The sequence below is a fragment of the Galendromus occidentalis genome, unplaced genomic scaffold (assembly GCF_000255335.2).
Source record: "Galendromus occidentalis unplaced genomic scaffold, Mocc_1.1 scf7180000077437, whole genome shotgun sequence".
Lineage (NCBI taxonomy): Eukaryota > Metazoa > Arthropoda > Arachnida > Mesostigmata > Phytoseiidae > Galendromus > Galendromus occidentalis.
In genome coordinates this window covers 218,589-238,610 of record NW_003805425.1, presented here as the reverse complement: position 1 = coordinate 238,610, position 20,022 = coordinate 218,589, and the positions used below count along the sequence as shown (strand labels likewise).

The window sequence follows — 20,022 nt, the reverse complement described above, 5'->3', positions numbered from 1 at the left end:
GCTAATGGATATTGTCAGAGATGGTTGACGACGAGACTCATCGGAGCCACGCATCGGGATCCCTTGAGGAGTCCTTCTTCCAAACGGCGCGGATCCCACTCCGCAGTAGATCCGACAGAGATCAATCGTGTTCAATGAGGTTGAGCTCAATCGATCCACTTTCTCGGGGATACATGGCAAAATCTGACATGTGCGGTTCCGAATGGGCTCCCTCGCGGAAAATCTGTGAATCCGCTCGAGTATGCAGACTTTGCAAGGATTCAGGAGCGAAGATGCCTCGGTTCCCAGATTTTTCGCAGCTCGTCCGGGTGTCCGGGATTCAGGTTGCGTTGAGCGCCCGGGTGTCCTCACTCTGGTGATTAAGATATTTCCTCCCTTCGCCAGATTGAGCGGAAGATCACATCGAAAGTGAGCGGCACGTGGCACAAGGGAATCATGCATGCAGCTCGTGCAAGACAATCCCCCTTGTTCGCATGAACAACGCTATGACATCAGGCCGAAGTGTCAGGGGCATCGGAGTCGCGGTGTCTCGGATCGCTCGCTGCGAGGATCTTTCGCATACGATGGCCGGCGAGGCAGAGATCCTGTTGTCTCGACGGAGGATCCCTGCGCAGCTCATACACGATCCTGCCAATATGATCGAGATCGTAACTTGGGTATGGAGCTAGGTAATGAGGTCCGCAGGAGTACCCCAGAATACCGTTCGCATACAGAAAAATGCGGAACCGGTGCAATGGCCAACATCAGGTATCATCAACGCGCGGTGACGCTGCTCCGGCTTAGTACGACGACTTGAAGATCATCTGAACCAACCAATTCGGGTCATGGAAATTTCGGGTCTGCTCGTCGCGTAGGAAGCGAGCTATGTTGAAAACCGTCGACACATCAGCGTTGAATTTTGCTGCGGTTTCGTGCCGCCGTCGAGAGTCTGAATCGAGTTTTTCTCAGATTTGCAATCAGTCAAATTAGGAGTATGCGCTCCTTATTCATTGATGTTCGCTGTACACAGCCTACGGTCAAGCGACATGCGCTCTGGTACCGCTCATTCTTGAGAGCGCATCCGTAAAGTTGAGGTTCGTGGAGGCGCGAATTCCCAGAGGCCGCGGTGGGTGCGGAATCGAGCCACTGTCAAGCTCGGACCCGACGACTTCCCTCGATTTTTGGGTATGTGGCTTGGATAACAGACCAGTCTCAACCATCCTCAAGAGAAGCCTCGATCTATAGCATCGATTTGATGGCACATATAGCTAAGCATGAAACCCTCGAAGCTAATGGGATCACGCAAACGATTGAAAATTATCCAGCCAAGTGGCTTTACCTCGTTTCGTCGTTGATACTCGTCCGTACAATATCTCCCTTCGAAGCACTTAGGATCGCGCTGCGTCAAAAGTCCTGGGAAGATTGGTATTGGAGGAAAGCACTCAGTACATCCATTGGAGATGGCGTACGCGATCTCATACCGTCGCAGCGTGAAAGCTCTTCGAAGTTGTATAATCAGTTCCCATGAGAACTCGCAGGGGTTCGACGGGAACCCTGGCTTACGTCGATGAGAACATTCGTATCGTAGCCGTCCCTCATCCGGGCTGAGGGAACGACCAGACCCTCCCACAGACGTTTTCTCCTCTCCGTCTCAGCGAATGTGGATTGTCCCGGAGCCGCTCGATTCTTACTATTGTTTTCAAAGAAAATCTTGGGGACGCCACATCACGTGCTGGTGATTGGCTGGGGACTCGGGAACTCATTGCCTCGCAGAGCGGGCCGTCACTTGCGACACCGACGCGATCGCCTGCATGACGAAATTCTCAAAAAATTTGAAATGCGCGTAACGAGATCACTCATATCGAATCATTGAAGACATCGACCGTTCACGAACATCAGGCCTTCGCTCTCACTGTCGAAGATCTTCTCTCGAGGCTTGGGGGAAAACCACCCTTCGATGGCGTGGTATAACGTGACGAGGTGACTTAGGACCAACGACGGTCTATGCACCGACTTGTATGAGGAGGCACAGCGACCCGGCTTCGATTGATACTGCCGGTGGCAGTTTCCCGTGACTCTGAATCCCGAGAGCTACTCATCGAACACGGGTTCGGGACACTTTTCAAGGATTTCGCCTTCGGAGCGGAGCCTAACGCTCCGAATAATCTCGGAGGAACGAAAATTTCACCCGTAAATCCAGAGTGGATTCGAACTTACTTTGTGCTCGATTCTGTGAGGACATGATGACTGTCAGAGAGGCTCCATCGTGTTTTCTACACTCACGCGACTGGGTGCTCAGATGCTGCGCTTGAGAGCAGTTGTGAGGCGCCTGCGCACAGGAGGACACTGGGGAGAGGGCTCTTTGGAAGGAGGGCACTCAGACGATATCTGCCCACAGAAACTCGCTACGTTCCCTATCCATATTCCGTAGCAGCACCGATTCATTTCCCCCATGCTCTGCGTCGTTCGAGAATACCGTTCCAGGGGACTTTCCCTCTTCCGCTATAGAAAGGGAGGACTCGGGTTTGACTACGGATCGGACTACGGACGGGTCTCTCGAAAACTCAACTTCCTTCGCGCCACAACACGGGATCGCTACCTCCTGTTCCCATTTGGAAGAGCAGTTCAGCGGAGCAGTCCAGACAACTTCGATGAGCTTGAAGCTGATGCAGCGCATTCATTAGAGTTCCGATATGACAGAACGCTTCTCTACCGAAAGAAACTCGCGGTTGAAAAACTCGACTCCATGTTTTCGACCCCTTCTACAGAATCAATGCAAATGTCCCATGATAAGTAACAATCAGGTGAAGTTCATTGTCCATGTATACGATCGTTCACGGGCAATCCGCTGAGGAGACCTGTTCGAGCCGTGAGCTGGTCGACTTCATATCACACCCGGGGGATCCGATCTCCCCTCGGAGTGACTCTCGGAGTACCTCACGGTGTCGCATAGGTAGACGCAGAACAGCAGCTGGGAATGCTCCCCTCCGAAGGCTCGGCGGACATCATCCGGACTTCCTCCAGATCTTCCCCGAATTTTCCTAGCCTCCCACATCTATCTGGAACTACATCCACGTACTTGCAGACATGGTCCTTGCTGCTCTAGTAATATCTGTGGAGCAATGCTGCGGAAGCGCCGGAAGTCTTGGGGACCCACTAAGAAACGGTCATCGACTCGCGCGTCCCGAGGGGCTCGTCGACCCTTTTCTCGACCACAGGTGGTTTACGCAGCGGGAGCCCTGATGCCTCCCGGACTTGCCATGGCGGACTCTCTCGACATTTTTCGTATCGGTTACCCCCGTCCATGAATTTGCTTACGGGCGAGGACATTCCTCTTCAATCTCATATTAAGCAGAACGTTCCTCAATCCCCGATCCCATTCGCGTTACACGAGTCGGAATCTCTCGAGCTGATCTACCCGGCTCGTCGCCGAGGCTCGATGGCTGAGAGAGAGGTCACTGCTCCCTTCCGTTCTTGCCTTTCCTTGGCTCAGAATGCCACCTCGCTCCATCAGCTCTTGCAAAGAGGACAAGCGAAGCATCATGTGATCCCCCAAGGCTTTCTCACCCGAGTCCCTGGTACCACAATCACCCTCTTCGGCTCCGTACTTTAATTTTCCTTGTCGTCGGGCTCAGAAAATTCTGTACAGAGCTTATGTGACGCGAGCTCGAATTCGGCTGCCCCGTGAGTATCCCAGAAGCACCTGGGAAGATGTCTGTAAGGCTCCGTATCTCGAGCTCCGCCGAAGTGCTACATACATAAGCCCCCATGCAGGGCCGCAGAGTGATCTGTCAGAGGAGTGATGGAACGAATTGGTCAGAGCAGCGTTTTCCTCTCCACACATCTTTTGGAAAGGGGAAGAATTTGGGACGCGGACAAAATTATTTGACTAAAGCCCGAGCTAGGGGCCCTTCCGGGAACTCTGCCCGGGGTAACAGGTCCCCGATACCCCCTCTCTCGTCGGGCCTGTCCCCATGGCATCAAGGGATCATTTTCTGAAACTCTTCAGCCTATCCTTCCAGCGACTCTTCGGGATCCTCGCTCTCTCGGGTGGAGCAATGGATCCTCCTACAGTATATAGTTTATCGGAATAGGTCGTGTGAGAGCCTATAGCCGCCGCCTTCTTTGTCGGAAGGGCGGGGGCGTCAACGTGGAGGCTGAGTCTCTTGATGATCACTGATCAATGATCAGCTCACCATGACAACCCTCGACCGGCCACCTCTCGTAATCGGTCGCGAGCAGGAAGGGGTTAGAAGTGTCGTCAGACCTGACGGTACCGGTCTTGAGGCATTCGTTTTGGCTTCCGTTCCTGCGTGGAAGCTGATCGAATCGAGTATCTCTTCTGCATATTCCACTCGTGCAACCTCGGAGGATTGATGCCACGATCTCCTCATTAGCGCCTTTCGTCTCGTCCAGCGTGCGAAGGTTGCTCCGCGCATTGAATCTCACTCGCCAGATCCTCCTGACATGCCCACGCAGTCGCTGATGGCCGTAGGATCGAGTTGATCACGGGGAAGTGGTCTCGAGCGGTTGCGGGATTCTATTTGGACGAGGCGTTTGCATGGCATGGCGTGATCGGTCTTCTCACTGGATAATCCGAGACGTCTGGTGACAGCCGCGCTCTCATCGGTCGCCGTCTGATAGACCAGGGAAGGGAGGGGAACACCTCTCCCGCATCCGGAACGCGCTCGTTCAGTACGACAGTATTGGCCCTTCATTGGACCGGACCTCCGAGGACCTTCCTCCATCGAAAGCTGAGTCATGGGTCAGCCCTGTGTGATGAGCGCAACAACTCCATGTTTACATGGATTGCGGACGTCCCGTCGTCCACGCTCCTCTGTCTTCTCTGCAACGCTTGGCTGGAGCCTGAGGGGTCAGATGTATCCGACATGCTTGGCGATCCGAGAAATCTCTATGGAGATCGCTGCCCATACGGGAATTCGGAGCCTCGGGCGGATGGAATGGACGGTCTCCTCGCCGACTTTAGATCCTCACGAATCTCTGTCAACGAGAGGGGATCTCTCCAGAAGTTCAGAATAAGCTCCGCCGAGAAATAGTAAGTTCCATTGGTCGAGATGAACATGGGGATTCGCTCTTTGCTAAAGCCATGAAGCTCGAATACCTTGATTGGTGCATAAACGAATCGATGCGACTCTATCCTCCTGTGACGGGGTGAATAACGAGCGGGCCTATTCCCGCTTCCCCTGTCTGCCCCTTATGCACACTCCTTGGTGCCCTGAAGTCCATTATGTGAGTGTATTCATGCTTTGCAGTTTCACAAATCGTGTGGCCACGGATGAAATTGATCACGATGGTGTCAAGATCGGAGCAGGGCTTTCCTTGGTTTTTCCCACGCAGGTCGCTCACAATCACCCTCGCAACTTTGAGAACCCTCTGTGCTTCATCCCGGAGCGATTCAAGGAGAGTCTGAGGCACCCGCTCGCGTATCAGCCCTTCGGTGACGGTCCTCGTAATTGTGTGGGAATGAGATCGGCTCTCCTAGCGATGAAGCTCGCGGTGTGTCATATCTTCCGAAGTTACGAGCTGAGAACAGATGAGCAAGTAGAAATTGTGAACAAGGTTCTCATCAGTCAACCCAGGGAGGTCGTGCTCAGAGCTGAGAAATTGGAGGCTTGAGTGAGTGAAGAATATTTATGCGTCAATAGCAGCAGGCGCCCTATCAAGATGAAGCTCGGATCAATGCGTAGAAACTCTGGACGCTGCAGAAGCTCATTCGAATAATAAATCATGTGATTACATACATAGGAATTGGCGAGTGGGCAATCACAGATACCTGTGGGAATTAAGGATTCTGAGACGATTCGCCGCAGAATGTCTATATACAGTACAAGCGTTCCCGTTTTACAGGAGTTTTCGGCGACTTGGTAGCGCTACACTGCTAGACTCTCCACTCATGCGCTTGCTCTGGGTGCGCTCGCTCCTCGGCATCCAGATTCACCGTCTCCCTGCTACCCAATAGCACCCACATTCCGTTTCCTCGTCATTCCGCGCTTCCGGTTCCTCGTCTCTGCGAACTGAATTTTCCCTGTGACCCGTGCTCCTGTTTTTGCAGAAGGCCGTGGGCCAATCGGCCGCTGGATATGAATCCCGACTTTTTGGCCTCCTCGACATGTGTGTGGTGGTTGGAGGAAGTTAATTCCTCCCACCCGAGAACAATCTTCCTCATCGGGGTTCTGATATCGTTGATGCGCGAAGCTCCATCTCCAAATGTCGAGCGTACATCATCATCGAAGCCTTCGGGAGCATATCGAAAAGATACCTTCAATGAAAGCCTGATGCATACGAAAGAGACGGATGAATGATAGAGACAAAATACTAAGACAGACCGGCACCGGCTGTGACTGGTGAATATAGAAAAAACCAAGGCGGTCCATCGAAACTCGAATACCTGATTCCAGATCGCTGTACCGGTGTACGTCCCAGAAATCCCTGAGGCCACGGCATACTGAGCCTCACAAAAGAGCTCGAGTCTTGTCGATCGAGACAACGAATAGCCAAAGCGTGCTCAGGATATCCTACCGAGAATAGAGGGGGCAACTCAGATTGTTGGGTAGGAGATAAGGAAAGAATTATGACGCGCCTCCGCGGGATCTACCTTGTCTGCAGCGCTTCCACATGGGGCTTTCGCGGTGATATCTATCATCAGACAGACATCGTGAAAATGATCCCAATCAGCCAATTTGCGGAAATACTGCTGGAGGCCAACGAAATATGCGAATAAAGGAGCTACTTCATGAATCCTTCATGAAAGCCTTCCCTCCATGCCCACCGAGAGACGAAGAGTTCCTCGATCGTAACATGAGGAATCATCTGCCCGCGCTGCAATACCATGTTTTCGCGAATCACGAGTCGTGGATGGTGTCTCGTCAGAAATTGTGAATGAGAAATATGTATAAGTCATTGGTTGTTGCTTATCGTCGTGGCAAGCAATATCATTACGAGGTGGAATCATTAGCGTGAGGTGGAATCATGGGTAGGATGCCCAGAAGTGTTAATCATGATATCTCAGCCCGGATTCGATGCGAATCAATTTTCCCTGGCCTAGATTATAGCCGACACGACATCTTTGAGCAGGGTCCGATGTTCTAATAAGATCGCTTCGGAAGAAAATGCACTGACAGGGCTAGGCGCTGGATTCAACACCAAGGATTGTCCGCAGGAGACTTTCGGGATGGACGAGCGCGGATCAGGACGATTCGGCGCGGAAAATCCGGCGCTGGAAAGTCGAGGACGATTCAGCGCCAAGCCCAAGAGAAAGTTTTCAAACAAAGAAACTATTGAAGCGATGCTTCTGATGAATTGTTCGAAGGCCGAAGAACAAGACGATCTCGGGTCAAACTATGACGAATGCCTTGACTTCAGACATTCGAGGGTAAGCTCGACAAAAGGCGTGACCGCGGGTAGTTTTTTATTCCGCATGGTGAGTACTTCAGAGTTATGATCGTGCCACTTAGAATGTCCATGGTATCGGGAAACACAACAGGTCTCTAATTTTCCATGAGAAAGATGTGCGCTGCCCGCTACCCCTTGCAAGAAAGCTACTGGCTCTCGAGCTTCAATGGTTTGTACGAACTCGAGCAACCTGGCATCCCTGTTTAGGTATCTGCGCCTTTTGGGTCGCGGAAGAGCACCGGCATTGTACTGCTCGACTTCAGCGTCTGCCTAGTGCTGCACTTGGCGGAGACCATCGATAAAGTTCCAAATTGCAGGACGACAGACGCCGAATGCTCCTTGGAGTTCCCGATGCACCGCTTCTTCGAAGTTGTTCGTTCGACTCGCCCCTCTGAGAGTCGTTTCAAATACGGACCACATTTCCTGTGGTAACAGCGGAGTGTCCCTGTTGAGGGTCCCATCCAGACGAGCGTCCCATCCAGACGAACGCCCAGTATGCGACCGACATACATATTAGTTCGAAGTAGGTGAATATTGGTCTCTGTTCCTCGAGTAAGACTTCCAGAAGAGCCATCATCGTTCTTTCCAACAGATCCCTTCTCACGAAAGCCATCGCCGGGATCATCCGAGCCCAGATTGAGAAGTTCGAATCCGTGTTGTAACGTCTGAGGAGATTGAACGATGCAACTTTTTTCTTCATATTATTCACAAAGTTGAAGAGACACCCATGGACTTCAGCGGTTGGAAGAACCGCGCTGGGAGCGTTTATGAGACCCATTCCGAAGTCCATGGCGATTGACGAGGGATCAAGAGCTGGGGAGGCTTCCATAATTTGGTCGAGCATACGACGATACGAGTCTTCCGACTTGTCTGGAAGCAGTCCGTAGCACAACGGGATCACGTATCCTACACAATCAGCGAACGGATCACGAACAACTGCTCGAATTTTCCCGGGGCTAGACTGAAAGTTCCATCGACGTAAATTCGCTGTACGTAGCCCACCCACTCGGCAGCCGTTTCTCGACCGAAGATCAGAACTCGCTCTTCATACCCGACGCCAGAGTCGCCAAGGAGAAAGCGTTCTGGAGCTCCTGGCTCGCACTGGTACATGGTGTAGGCCTCGGGTACAACTATAGAAGCTCGGTCACTCGGATATGCGGGTGCTAGGGAGCTCACGCCTCGTAATCTGTTGATTCTGCGTTTGATAGAATCGGGCTTCGGAAGACATCCCTTGCCGGCAAAAGAACGGCTCGCCGCCAGGTTATTGAGCAGCTGGGAAGGAGCTTCTTGAGTCGAGAGCGCCCGACGCTCGACCTCGGAGTTGCCTGCAGCGGCTTCAACAAATGCAGCATCGGCTGGATCGTTGTGTTCCCCGACGACTTTCACAGCCTCGTCTGTCCCCACAGCCGTGTGCAGCCGGGCTCTGCATTCGTCTTTGGACTCACAACGCCAGAAATGTGAGGTGCCAATGGAGTTCTTCTTGTCCTGAGTGTAAACGGGTCCACGAAATGCCAACTTCAGCTCTCCACGCTCTGTTCGCGTGATCTGAGGTACTCCGAGGTTAGACGGAGCTTCCATCGCAGTGAGTCTTTGAAAAGAAGTTAGGATTCGAGGGAAATTACAAGGGGTCGAAGGAACCGTCGAATAACGACGTTTGCTCTACATACGTTTGTTTCGTTCCCTTGTAATTCCCGAATTCTTGTATTGCTCACCCTTATGGAAACCGTCCCAGGTCCACCTCAGGGCACTTATCAACGGCGTACAGAACCGTTTCTTGTTTCTCCTACGTGGTGGTCATTCTTCCCACCTGATCGATATCCTCGCTTCCGCCGATGTGAAAATGCTTTCCCAATTGTATCGCGCTTTTGGATGACTCCTTTGATATCCGAGCAAACAAGTTGCGGAGCGGCTGTTCTATCAATCCGAAATTCATCGCAAAGTCTGAACGGATCAGTGGTCTGTTCTCCTGGAGAATGGCTCGTCTGATGCAAGGAAAAGGACCGATCCCTGTAGTTCTGGAGGACGATGCCGAGGTATCTGTATGATGTACTTGATTCAATAACTTGGCATACTCAAACGATGCTTCCACTCGAGCATTCACGGCAGTGAGCGAGCAGAAGGTCTGAAGAGCACACCAGGTCGAAAGCTCGTTACGATAGCTCGGTGAGACAGTCGAATGCCTTGCGCCGAGCTGAATGGAGAGTGAGGTCACTGACCAACACGACTGTGTCGTCGGCAAATGCGTTTCCGCGGGATTCATTCGGTTGAGAAGATCGTTCATATAGATGGTGAATAATAGAGATCCCAGAACGCTGCCTTGGGGAAATCCCACTCCGTGGAGGTCTCCCCGCTAACATGCTCACCGTGGCGGTAAACCTGTCTTCGAGCCATGAGATGTGATTTGAGCAAAGCCAGGGAATCACCCTGAATTCCCATAGTCCGTGAGCTTTAGCGCAGCATCTACGCAGGATCGTCCAGCTCTGAAGCCGAATTGCTTATCGTTGAATATACGAAGTTCCTCGATGTGGTCAGTGAGTTGACCGGCGACAACCTTTTCCAAAACTTCATTGATGCTCGATAGTAATGAGATGGGCCGATAATTGTTGATGTCCGCGTGGCAACCGGACTTGTATATGGGATGAACCAGAGACTCTTTGAGAGCTTCCGGGTGGACGGACTCGTTAAATGTTCTGTTTATAATAGAGCCGGGGTTCTCCGCCAGAGTTTTCCTGGCCTCATACAGGAATATCGGAGGGATACCGTCAATTCCGGGGGACCTATGTGCCCTGAAGTTGCTGAGAATGTTCAGAATCTCCGACGGGGTCGACGGCGTAAAGTGAGAGAAAGTCGGCTCACTCGATACCCTGGGAATGTCGTCACTTAAGATGGTTTCCGCTACTCTCTGAACGAGGTTGCCCCCAATAGAGGCGAAGTGTTGATTCATGTCCCCCAAAGACATTCGGAGCTTCTCCGGACTTAGCGTATCTCCTCTTCGGGTTCGACCGCAGAGTGAGTTCACCACTCTCCAAGCCCTCTTTGGGTCGGAAGCAAGTGAGTCTAGTCTGCGTTCGTAGTATTCAGACCTCGCAGCCCTGATCCTCCCGCGCAGGAGAGCCCTGATGCACTCAAAGACAATCTTGTCGCTAACTTTCTTACTTCTTTTATATCTCCTTCGAAATTCGACCCGGGTTCTTATTTCTTTGATCAGGTCGGGGGTCAACCATCCTCTGATGGGTTGAAATCTTCTCGGAGGTACATATCGAATTGACTTGCATGAGTCAATGGCCTCAAGACAAAGTGATGAGAAGCTTTTGGTAGCCTCCCCGGCCGAAGCACTCTGGTTTACTGCCGACAAGTCGTAAGATGCAGACCGTTCCCCAGCGACAGAGTTTTCAATCTTGTCTCTGTACATCGATATCCCACGGGCATACGGCCGATCCGGTACCTCGATGTCGATTAGAATAAGTTCGTGATCGCTGAAATCTCTGGATTCCACTTCACAAGCGGATACGGTCCCTCCTGATCTCATGAGACGATAGACGTGGTCAATGAGGGTGGCGCTAGAATCCGTCAGTCGGGTGGGTGAATGATTATCCGTCAAGAGGAACCCATGTGAAGCGAGAGTCTCCACGTAGGTCAAGGTGTTAAAAGAAGGCGCCAACAAGCCAGAGGAGACATCCAGGAGCAGATCTGCGGGAATCTCGCGATTAAAATCGTATCACGGAACGTCCCGGTCTTGGCATCAGCATGTGTCCCGCAGACTTCCTTCGAGCTACTCCCGAACAGAAAAGAAGAGCTCTCGCGGGTTTTTCGGGCTTGATCTCAGTACGACGCGCCCAAGCGATTCACGTGGCGCAAGACCATGTGGTCGAACTGCAGTACGATCCCGACGAAGGTCACGCAGAAAGACAGATATTTGAGAGAACTCTTGCCGTCGATTACGAAACATGCTACTTTCAGAACATCATATTCATCCTGCATCCGGAATACAGCCAGTAAGTTGAGAGCAGAGGGGTCGTCGCGATCTTTGATCAAGCTCCGCCGGAAAACAAAAGCTTCCAGTGTGACATTATTTTCTTTGACTGATGAACATTTCTTCACCGTAGTGTATATACCGTATGAGTCACAGAGAAGGCATACGAAAATCACACAGAGAGTTCCCGATTCGGGCGCTGGTCCGCAGGAGGAGCCGAAAAAAACACGACCAATGCGAAAAGATGTATGTAGAAGGTGATTAGAGGGAATGAAAATAACTCATTGACTTTCCCTATGAGGTCGCGAATGAGCCATTTTTCTGCGAGCAAATCGTTCACGTCCTGAACGCCTTCTGGAAGTCCAAACGAGTCAATCAAGCTACTCTGAATATTCAAGATTGTGATCATTGCATCGTTGTACAACATCAAGAAACTGGTCCTCCAGAGGTCATAGAGCAGGTAAACCAGCCCACCGACACGCTGAGGGAGTTCATCCTTCCCAATCATGACTTTGGTATTCAGGAAAATGTACGGACTCATGCACAAGATGAGGGGGACAATATCCCGATAGCGTCGGTCACGTCTCTGTAAGATGAAGCGGAAGTCTGCATTCTTGAAAATGAATGAAAGTTTGCAATAAAGGGAAATGAGCAACGAGGCGATCCCAGTAATCAAGTTCGACATGGTGCGCAAGCTAATCTGCTGAGTTCCCAACGATAGACAGCCAGGCACGAAGATTATGAAGAAGAAACAGAAGAGGATCGCGTTGAGGATCCACCTTAAGAGGCAAATGCTCTCGAGGCAGGAACTTCGTGTCACTGCGGAGGAAAGTCCATCTAGACCGCACACGAGGCGGAAGAGTCTGTCTGCTTTCATCGAGGAACAAGGCTCAATAGGAGTCGGGGTAAGACTGGTGCGGCTTCCGTGTCACTTTCAGAGATTCACGGCAGCAAGCAGTTCTAAGCTCTGAGGGGGGAAAAACTCAGCAGAAGTTTGCGACTCGGAACTTCTGTGGGCATGAATGGAAGAGCGCTCGTGCCTCAGATTCGAAGCTCAACCAAGCTCGCACGGCCATGGACGCGCAGCCACCTGATCGATGAGACTCAATTAGCCGCGTACATTTATTGGACAGAGTGCTCCCCGGACTTGAAGGTCTCTCGCATCGATCCTGAAAGCGATCCTGAAAGAGATTTCTAATCTCCGAACCCATGAATGAGCGTGATGCGCAATGCAGAATCGGATTCCGTCAAATACGGGTTCTTCCAAATTAGCGAGAATGTCCTACGGTTTCCATAGCAGACTTCAGCATCTCCATGGGCCGCCGCCGACAAACCCAAACATTTTCGAGCCGTGCTCTCGTTTGCTCGGAGGACGGGGGAGAACCTTCCACAATGTCCAATGGTCTCCATCTCCACATCCGAAGATTCTTTCCAAGACTCGGATGCACATCGACCTTTCTCGCTGCTAAGCTCCGACAGGAACCTTTTGCAACGTTATCGATCGTCGAAGAAGCTTTCCTCCAACTGGAAATGATGCAATCCAGTGGAGAGAGAGAGGGGTGTATGACGGCGATCGTCAGGTTCGTGAGCACGAACAGTCAGTTTCGTAATCGCATGGAGCTCGGCAGTCGATTGCGGGATTCAATTCGAAAGAGTCTCTTGGGCACTGCCTAACGAGCCCCGCTACGGGCTACCGAGATCGTTAACCTGGCCGACGATTTTGTAGTCGAATTGGAGAATGATTGCGACCAGCGTCACGCAGAACGTCAGATATTTCAAGCAATTCTTAGCGTTGATGGGGAATGTTGCGACTCTCAAGACGTCACATTCTTCTACTGAGCGGAGCGCAGACAGTAGACCCGCTTCGATCGGGAACTTGTTGTTCCCGCTCAGAGATTGCTTGAAAACATATTTCTCCAGCTGAAGATTGTTTTCTTCCACTTTCGTGCATTGAGTCACCAAGAAGAAAATTTGCAGCGAGTCGCAAATCAAGCATGATATGATCATATATAGGCCGCTCGTTTCCGCTCTTTGTCCGAAATAGTCGTCGAAAAAATGGACTAACATCATGATGAGGTGGGTGTAGCAGAGAATCAGAGGAAGTGCGAAGAGCTTATTGACCTCCGCGATGAGATCGCGGGTGAGCCATTTCCGGGACAATAAATAGTCTACATCCGTGGCGAATGCCGAGCTAGAGATCAAGCTCGCTGAGTCTCTCTGAATATTCAAGATGAGTATGACAGCGTCACTGTGCAGTATCAAAAGATTGGTCCGCCAGAGATCATAGCTCAGGAAAACGAAAGCACTGAAGCGCACCGTTGAGACATCACTTTCAATGATGGCCTTGAGGTTCAGGTAGAGATACGGCATAAAACACAGCACTGTGGGGACTATATCAAGGCAACGTCTGCCACGATTCTGTAGCACTTTTTCGAACCTGCTGTTCCTGAAGATGAAGTGTATTTTCCACAGCAGGGAGACAGATAAGCAGGTGATACCGTTTACCTGACTGACCGAAGAAATCAAGTTGACTCTCCCTTCCTCCGAGTGGAAAATCCCAATCACAACCGTTCTCAGGAAGACCCCATAAACGACGGCTTCCAAGAGCCATGCTACGATACACAGGATTCTCAAGCTCAATCTCCGCCTCAATCTGAGGCTGAGTCCATCGACAGCACAAAGTCCGAGGAATAGTATATCGGCCCTCGTGTAAGAGGAACTAGGATAAGCGTTAGAACGAGACAGCTTCAACATGACGCATGTGACCTCCCCCGACTTTCGGTCGGACGAGACGAATTCCAGTATCCGACCGGAGGATCCGAGAATGCCACAGCTCATCTCAGAGTCAAATTCATTCGCTGCTTCAACCACCAGGGCTCGCGAAGGGAGGAGCGGAAGTACCACGGGGATGAAATCGATATTTTCTACAATTATTCCACAAGGCAGGCGCACAATGAACCAAGGAACGCACGCACAATCCTCTTTGAATCGATTGCGCCGAGCTCTTTGTGTGGGTGACCTAAGAGACCGCTCGCGCTGCGGCTCGTGCCGACGCCTAATCGTGTCGGTGGAAACTCCGCGGATGATTCTCCGCGTTCTATCTGGTCGGAGAGGATGACGCGCGTACGTGGGGTATTCTCGACTCAGAATTATCAGAGTTATCAGTCGGCGTCGGATGTCCGAAATGGTTTTCCCCGATGATTCTGAGCCGTGGGATGAGGACTCTGCATGTTCCAGATTTACCGAGTCGTGAACTAGTCAATCGTATATTCGCTCAATGTTCCATGCCGTCACTGACCTTAATTACCGTAGGTGTTATCGATTTGACCCAGGTTTTGCCCCGTTGCATGGAGATGAGAAGCCGCTGACCTGATCAATCACCTACAATGATCCGCTCAATTTAGCAGTAGAATCAGCATTCAATAAGCGCTTACATCATGGCACATCATCGAGTCCCCTGCTCCCCGCTACTCTCGAGCCGCCGGCCTGAATGGGGAATCACCTCCGGAAACCCTCGTGATGATGTGGCGCTCGGAAACATGGGAGAGCTACAGAAGAAGAGACCGACAATGGATGATGACCGATTTCGAGAACCTTTGCATCGAAAATCTGAGCCGGATCCGCCCTTGGACCGAGGAACAGCTCAGTTCCCCAGCGAGATGTGGTCGCTTAACCAGAGAACGCTTGATGGGGAAGCTCGCACAGGATTCAGCATCCGACGATCTGTAAGTTTGTCGAAGAGCCAAAGACATTACAAAATTCATGGCTGGCACATCGGGTGCAAATAAAAGTGCAAGATCCAAGGCACCATGGACACGTGGGATAGCTCCGTGGTATCGATCACAATAAGTCAGGGGTACATAGGCTGACAGAACTATTCAGAAATAAATCTGGATCGAGAGAGGTTCGAGAACGACCATAATAGTCGGAGCGGAAAGAAAGGCGAGAAGACAGCACCGAAGAATCCAGTACCCTACGCTTGAGCGACTCATTCAATTCATTCTCGAATTTTCAATTTAGGTTGAGCCAATGACTATATCTGATTTTCTCGATCGTGTCCCTAGGGCTTCATCTCATTTAGCTGAGCCTCGGCGATTTTCCGATCAGTTCGACTTTGGCCCAATCGGTCTTTGGCCCTGCTGGTTTCTGGCCCAGCTGTTCGTACCCTTCCGTGAGCAATCGCAGCTTTTTCTTGAGAAGTTCTCTAGCGAGGGTTCCCAGTAAATATGACAATCAGGATGACTCTAGGATGAGATCTACGAAGATCTCGAATTTTCATCGTCATCATCCCTTGAACGTTTTCGGACTCACACTGAACTATCGAGAAAGACATCGTGGCATTTTCCAAGGACTCCACTCGGTGGAACCTCTAATCCTGCAAGGTTCCGCGGTAAGGCACCCGGGACATCCGCGGAGCCCAGGTCGAAGGCCGCTCGAAGGCCTCAGAGGCCTCGCCCCCAGGCACGAATGAATCTTCTAGGGACGAGAAAATAGCGACAGTTGACTAAGGCGAGAATTCCGAACGGTGCTAATTCGAGATTTCGTTTTCGGACCACCAACTCTCCGAACGGGACGCGGGTATATTCAGTCCGGCGATGGGAACCATTAAAATACCATATGAAGCATGGGCCGCGCCTCTACAGGAATCCGGAGAATCGCATTCGAGATGCGGCGAATGTGACCTCTATCGAAATCCAATTGGGTGATAAGGGGACTGGGTTCGAACCCTCGCCCGAGCATGTCTTATTGAGCTCGAAGTGACCGTCGCCTCCCGAAGATATCGTTCCTTCGGCTCCCAAAGTCAGTCGATTCTACGATGGCCATGATGAATGCGATGTACTCCCAATATTCACCGCTAATCTACCATGACAGATTAAATAGCTTGGACGTCGCCGCAAACATTGAGCTCACAGAAGCTCAACTACGAGAGGAGGAGCGATCGGACCTGGCGAAAGATTTGGGAATGGATTTGCCAGAGGACTGCATCTGGCTGGAAGTCATCGACCCCAAGGATCTCTCAGCCGACGGAGAATACGACGATTTGGACACAGATAAGGAGTCCGGGGAATCCAAGGAGTCCGGAGAAGAAACGGAGCTCGGAGAAGAGCCGTACTCCGATGCAGGAATGGAGACCGATGAAGAAACGGAGTCGGTGGAAGGCTCTGAATACTCCTGGGACTCGTGGGGCAGCTCCGCAGTAGGAACGGAGAAGACGGATTACTGGGAACCTTGGCTCCGTCGAGAGTAGATGCAACGCCGGGAGCGCGTCGAAAGCTGTATAAGTATTACTCTTGGTTATAATTTGACCGAAAATCGCATGTCATCACGAGGAATGTTTGAATCTTCCTCGAAATACCCAGCAGCTACTATCCATTTTCGGGATCGGAAGCCGAAAACTTCGTGGATCCCGTTCGCCAGAAAACGCGCACGTTCAACTGTGCAATATTCGGAAGAACCTGGATTTATTTGTTTCGGAGGAACCTACCGATGGTGGGGCTCCGGTACGGAGATAAGTCGCCGTTCGTCAAGTCGCTGAAACATATTTTCTCAAACTGAACCCAATATCCGATATCTAAGCAAGAAATCCCGCTCCTCGATACAGCCGCCGAGGCTCGGCTCCCAAATTTGAAGCATTCCAGGCTTGGGTTGCGCCGCACGGTGGGAAGGACGGATGGATGCTATCTAACCACTGAAGTTTTCGTCGACTGGCGACGTTCTGTCCGCACGCTGAGATCAAGCCATAGCCGATATCCAACAGAGACCTAGATCCGAGTGCGGGAATCTATCACCACTGGATGTGAAGGGATCGGGAGCAAAGCCAACGTAACTTTCCGACTGCTCGAATGAATGATATTTCAAGAAAATAGCCGAATCTAGCAGCAACACCTCCCTCTCGACGTTGATCGAAGAGCATATTTGACAGTGGCATTTACATCTTCTCGATGGAAAGACTGCAGCACCCATTCTCGAAGCGAATTTCTTGTGATGGGGCGAAGTTGAGTACGCCGACTGAGCGGGGAATAACCGCGGAGAAAATTGAGCGAAATGCTGATGAAGTGATCCTCGGGGGTACCTAGTTGCGCTATACCGAGAATTCACACGCTTGCAGGAAACGTTTACGGCCTACGATTGACTTACATGCTGACCGGTCAATCGGTTCTTCAATTCTGTTCCCATTTCCAGAAGGAAAACCCGCATTCTGTCCAACGCATGCCTTTGCGACCCGCTTTCGATGTTCGTTTTTTATGTCCGCGTCTTTCCGGGATGTCCGCCCGGCCAACGTCCTTTTTTCGGAAAAAAATTCCGTGATCAATGATCTTCCGTATCATGTCATGATACCTACTCGTAATTCATCGTTACCAATGAAGTCAGTTCGAGGCTGACTGAGCGCACTCAAGAAGATCACAAAAGGATGGCCGAACATTGCGCATGCGCCGGCGCTGTCTGGCGGTCACTTGATGTGGAAGACATCAGACGCACAGTAATCCCGCTGGCACTACCTCTCACAACATGATGGGGCACACCCGCAACCTCTGCGTTCCAGCGAGTCGTATCGAACCTTTTGTCCAACACGAAGCCATCTCCCATGGGGCATCCACAAGGCATCCATCCAAGCGTAAACCGAGGGAGCCGTCACCCTCTTGCGTAGAGCCGCTTGTAAAGATGCTCAGGGTTGCGTACACCAGATCCCGAATAGCGAACACGGACGCAATCCTCATAGTCCGCTTACCTGGCGTGGGTTTCCGAAATCTGACAAGAACTAGGAAATATCAGCGTCTCAGCCGTGAGCCCACCTGGAGGAGATGTGGTTCCCCCGTGCAATTCTCAGGGATCGCATAAGAAAGGTCGGTCAAAGTTCAGTCCTTCTCCATGATCCACGAGCCTTAGTTAGGGTATGCATTCCTTTCCGCGGCCCAAGATTTACTTCTGTAATGGTGGTCGTGGTCGCATGTTGCATGGGTTGGTAGGTGGTCAGGGCGCAGCACTAAACGCCGACTGAAGTTTTCTTGATCGGATCCCGGCCTGATTTATATCATGAATATCTTTCGAGTACCCATCTCATTCCGAGCGATCATTCTCCGAGGCGTCGGAGTCCCCCATTACGATCAGAGGCGTCTATCCGTATCGATAAGTCTGACCCCTTCGATGATGTATGATGTGACTCGTTTGAGACCTAGACTCTGGTGACTCACTCATCTGGAGTCTTCCCCTGAAGAGAATTCCTGAGAATTGCTTCTTCCGTAAAATACTTTCACCCCGGTGGAACTCCCGAATTCGATGGTTCCCATTCACCCTCCGGAATGGATTACCACTATTCCTCATTCCCTTGATATTGTTCGTCTCGAGATGTCTAGCCCCAGCTTCGCCTCTTGAGCGATTGGCTGCTCTTCGACCGATGTGAATAACTGCTTCCCAACGGAATCACACGAATGGAGTGGCATCCCGCAGATTCCCTGCCTCGCCTTGGATTTATTCAGGTTCCGAACGACGCGGCGCGTTGGCGTCCATTCTTCATCATTGAAGACGAACGAGTAAGCGCCTCGAGCGGTCGGACACTTCATCGTCAGGTGCAAACCTGCGATTACAATCGGTCGCTTGGATCTCGTCACTCGAAGTCATCGAGGAGATGAGAAGATGTTTGGCGCTCGAAGACATTGCGAAAATTCGCCTCCGAGCCCAGTTGCATCTGCGAAGGGCGAGAGCGATGCAGTCCTCGCAAGAATTCCGAGGGGTGCTTATTCGAGATTGCGTTTTCAGCGCTCCGATTCTATCCGCTAGACAGGGGTGCATCCTGTATTGTGATGGGACCGATAGGGAGGCCATATGAAGAAAGGGGGGTCGCTCGTATCGGAATTCGGAAAATCGTAATTGAGATGCTGCTGTGAACCCTGCGCCAAATATGATGGGGTGAATGACGGTGTGCCCTCGCCTGATAATCTCTCAGTAGCAGGATCGCGGACGGCGTGAGGATTTTGGAGTCTTATAAGGTCCGTGTTCGCTTCGTCTGACTCAAAGTAACCGTCGCCTTCCGAACATATCGTTCCTTCAGCTACCGAAGTGTTCCCGAACCTACGATGGCAACGATGAACGCGATGTATTCCCCCTATGCCCCACTTATCTACCATGACAAGCTGAATAGCTTGGACGTCGCTGCAAATGTCGAGCTCACGGAAACTCAGCTCCGAGCGAAAGAACGATCGGACCTGGCGAAGGAGTTGGAGATGGATTTGCCCGAGGACTGCATCTGGCTGGAGGTGATCGACCCCCAGGATCTCCCTGACGACGGAGAATATGTCGGGCTGTACGTTGAGATGGAGTCCGAAGAAGCCGGGGAGTCCGGAGCAGATACGGATCCCGAAGAAGAACCGGAATTCGACGGAGAGCCATACTCCGACGGAGGCATGGAGACCGACGAAGGAACGGAGTCGGAAGAGGACTCAGAATATTCCTGGGACTCGTCGGGCGGCTCGGCTGTGGTGACCGAAAAGATGGATTACTGCAGCCGTTAGCTCTGTATATATGTTGGGTGGGATGTATGATGACGTATGCGACGTCGTATGTTAATGAGAGATGGAGGTCATTCGGGCTCGAAGCGTCCCTCCGGGGGTAATCTATCATTCCGTGCGTACATTCTTGAAAATACAATAAAAGCGCAG

The 20,022-nt window shown here is 51.5% G+C and overlaps 2 protein-coding genes across 2 annotated transcripts; one reads left to right on the top strand and one right to left on the bottom strand.

Annotated features, from left to right (window-relative positions):
* Positions 1–5,086: 5,086 nt before the first annotated feature.
* LOC108864217 (cytochrome P450 3A19-like) lies at positions 5,087–5,616 on the top strand. The gene is made up of 2 exons (XM_018639407.1): positions 5,087–5,151; positions 5,253–5,616. The coding sequence occupies exons 1-2, from the start codon at positions 5,087–5,089 to the stop codon at positions 5,614–5,616; spliced, it is 429 nt and encodes a 142-aa protein (XP_018494923.1).
* A 2,682-nt stretch (positions 5,617–8,298) lies between these two features.
* Positions 8,299–8,970, bottom strand: LOC108864216 (uncharacterized). Its single transcript, XM_018639406.1, has one exon. The coding sequence runs from the start codon at positions 8,968–8,970 to the stop codon at positions 8,299–8,301; it is 672 nt and encodes a 223-aa protein (XP_018494922.1).
* Positions 8,971–20,022: the final 11,052 nt, after the last annotated feature.

Bases quoted from the DNA above. Each gene is read 5' to 3' on its own strand.
- LOC108864217 (XM_018639407.1), top strand. From the start codon at position 5,087: ATGAAGCTCGAATACCTTGATTGGTGCATAAACGAATCGATGCGACTC. The intron at 5,152-5,252 runs GTGAATAACGAG...CATGCTTTGCAG, and splicing joins CTCTATCCTCCTGTGACGGG to TTTCACAAATCGTGTGGCCA.
- LOC108864216 (XM_018639406.1), bottom strand. From the start codon at position 8,970: ATGGAAGCTCCGTCTAACCTCGGAGTACCTCAGATCACGCGAACAGAG.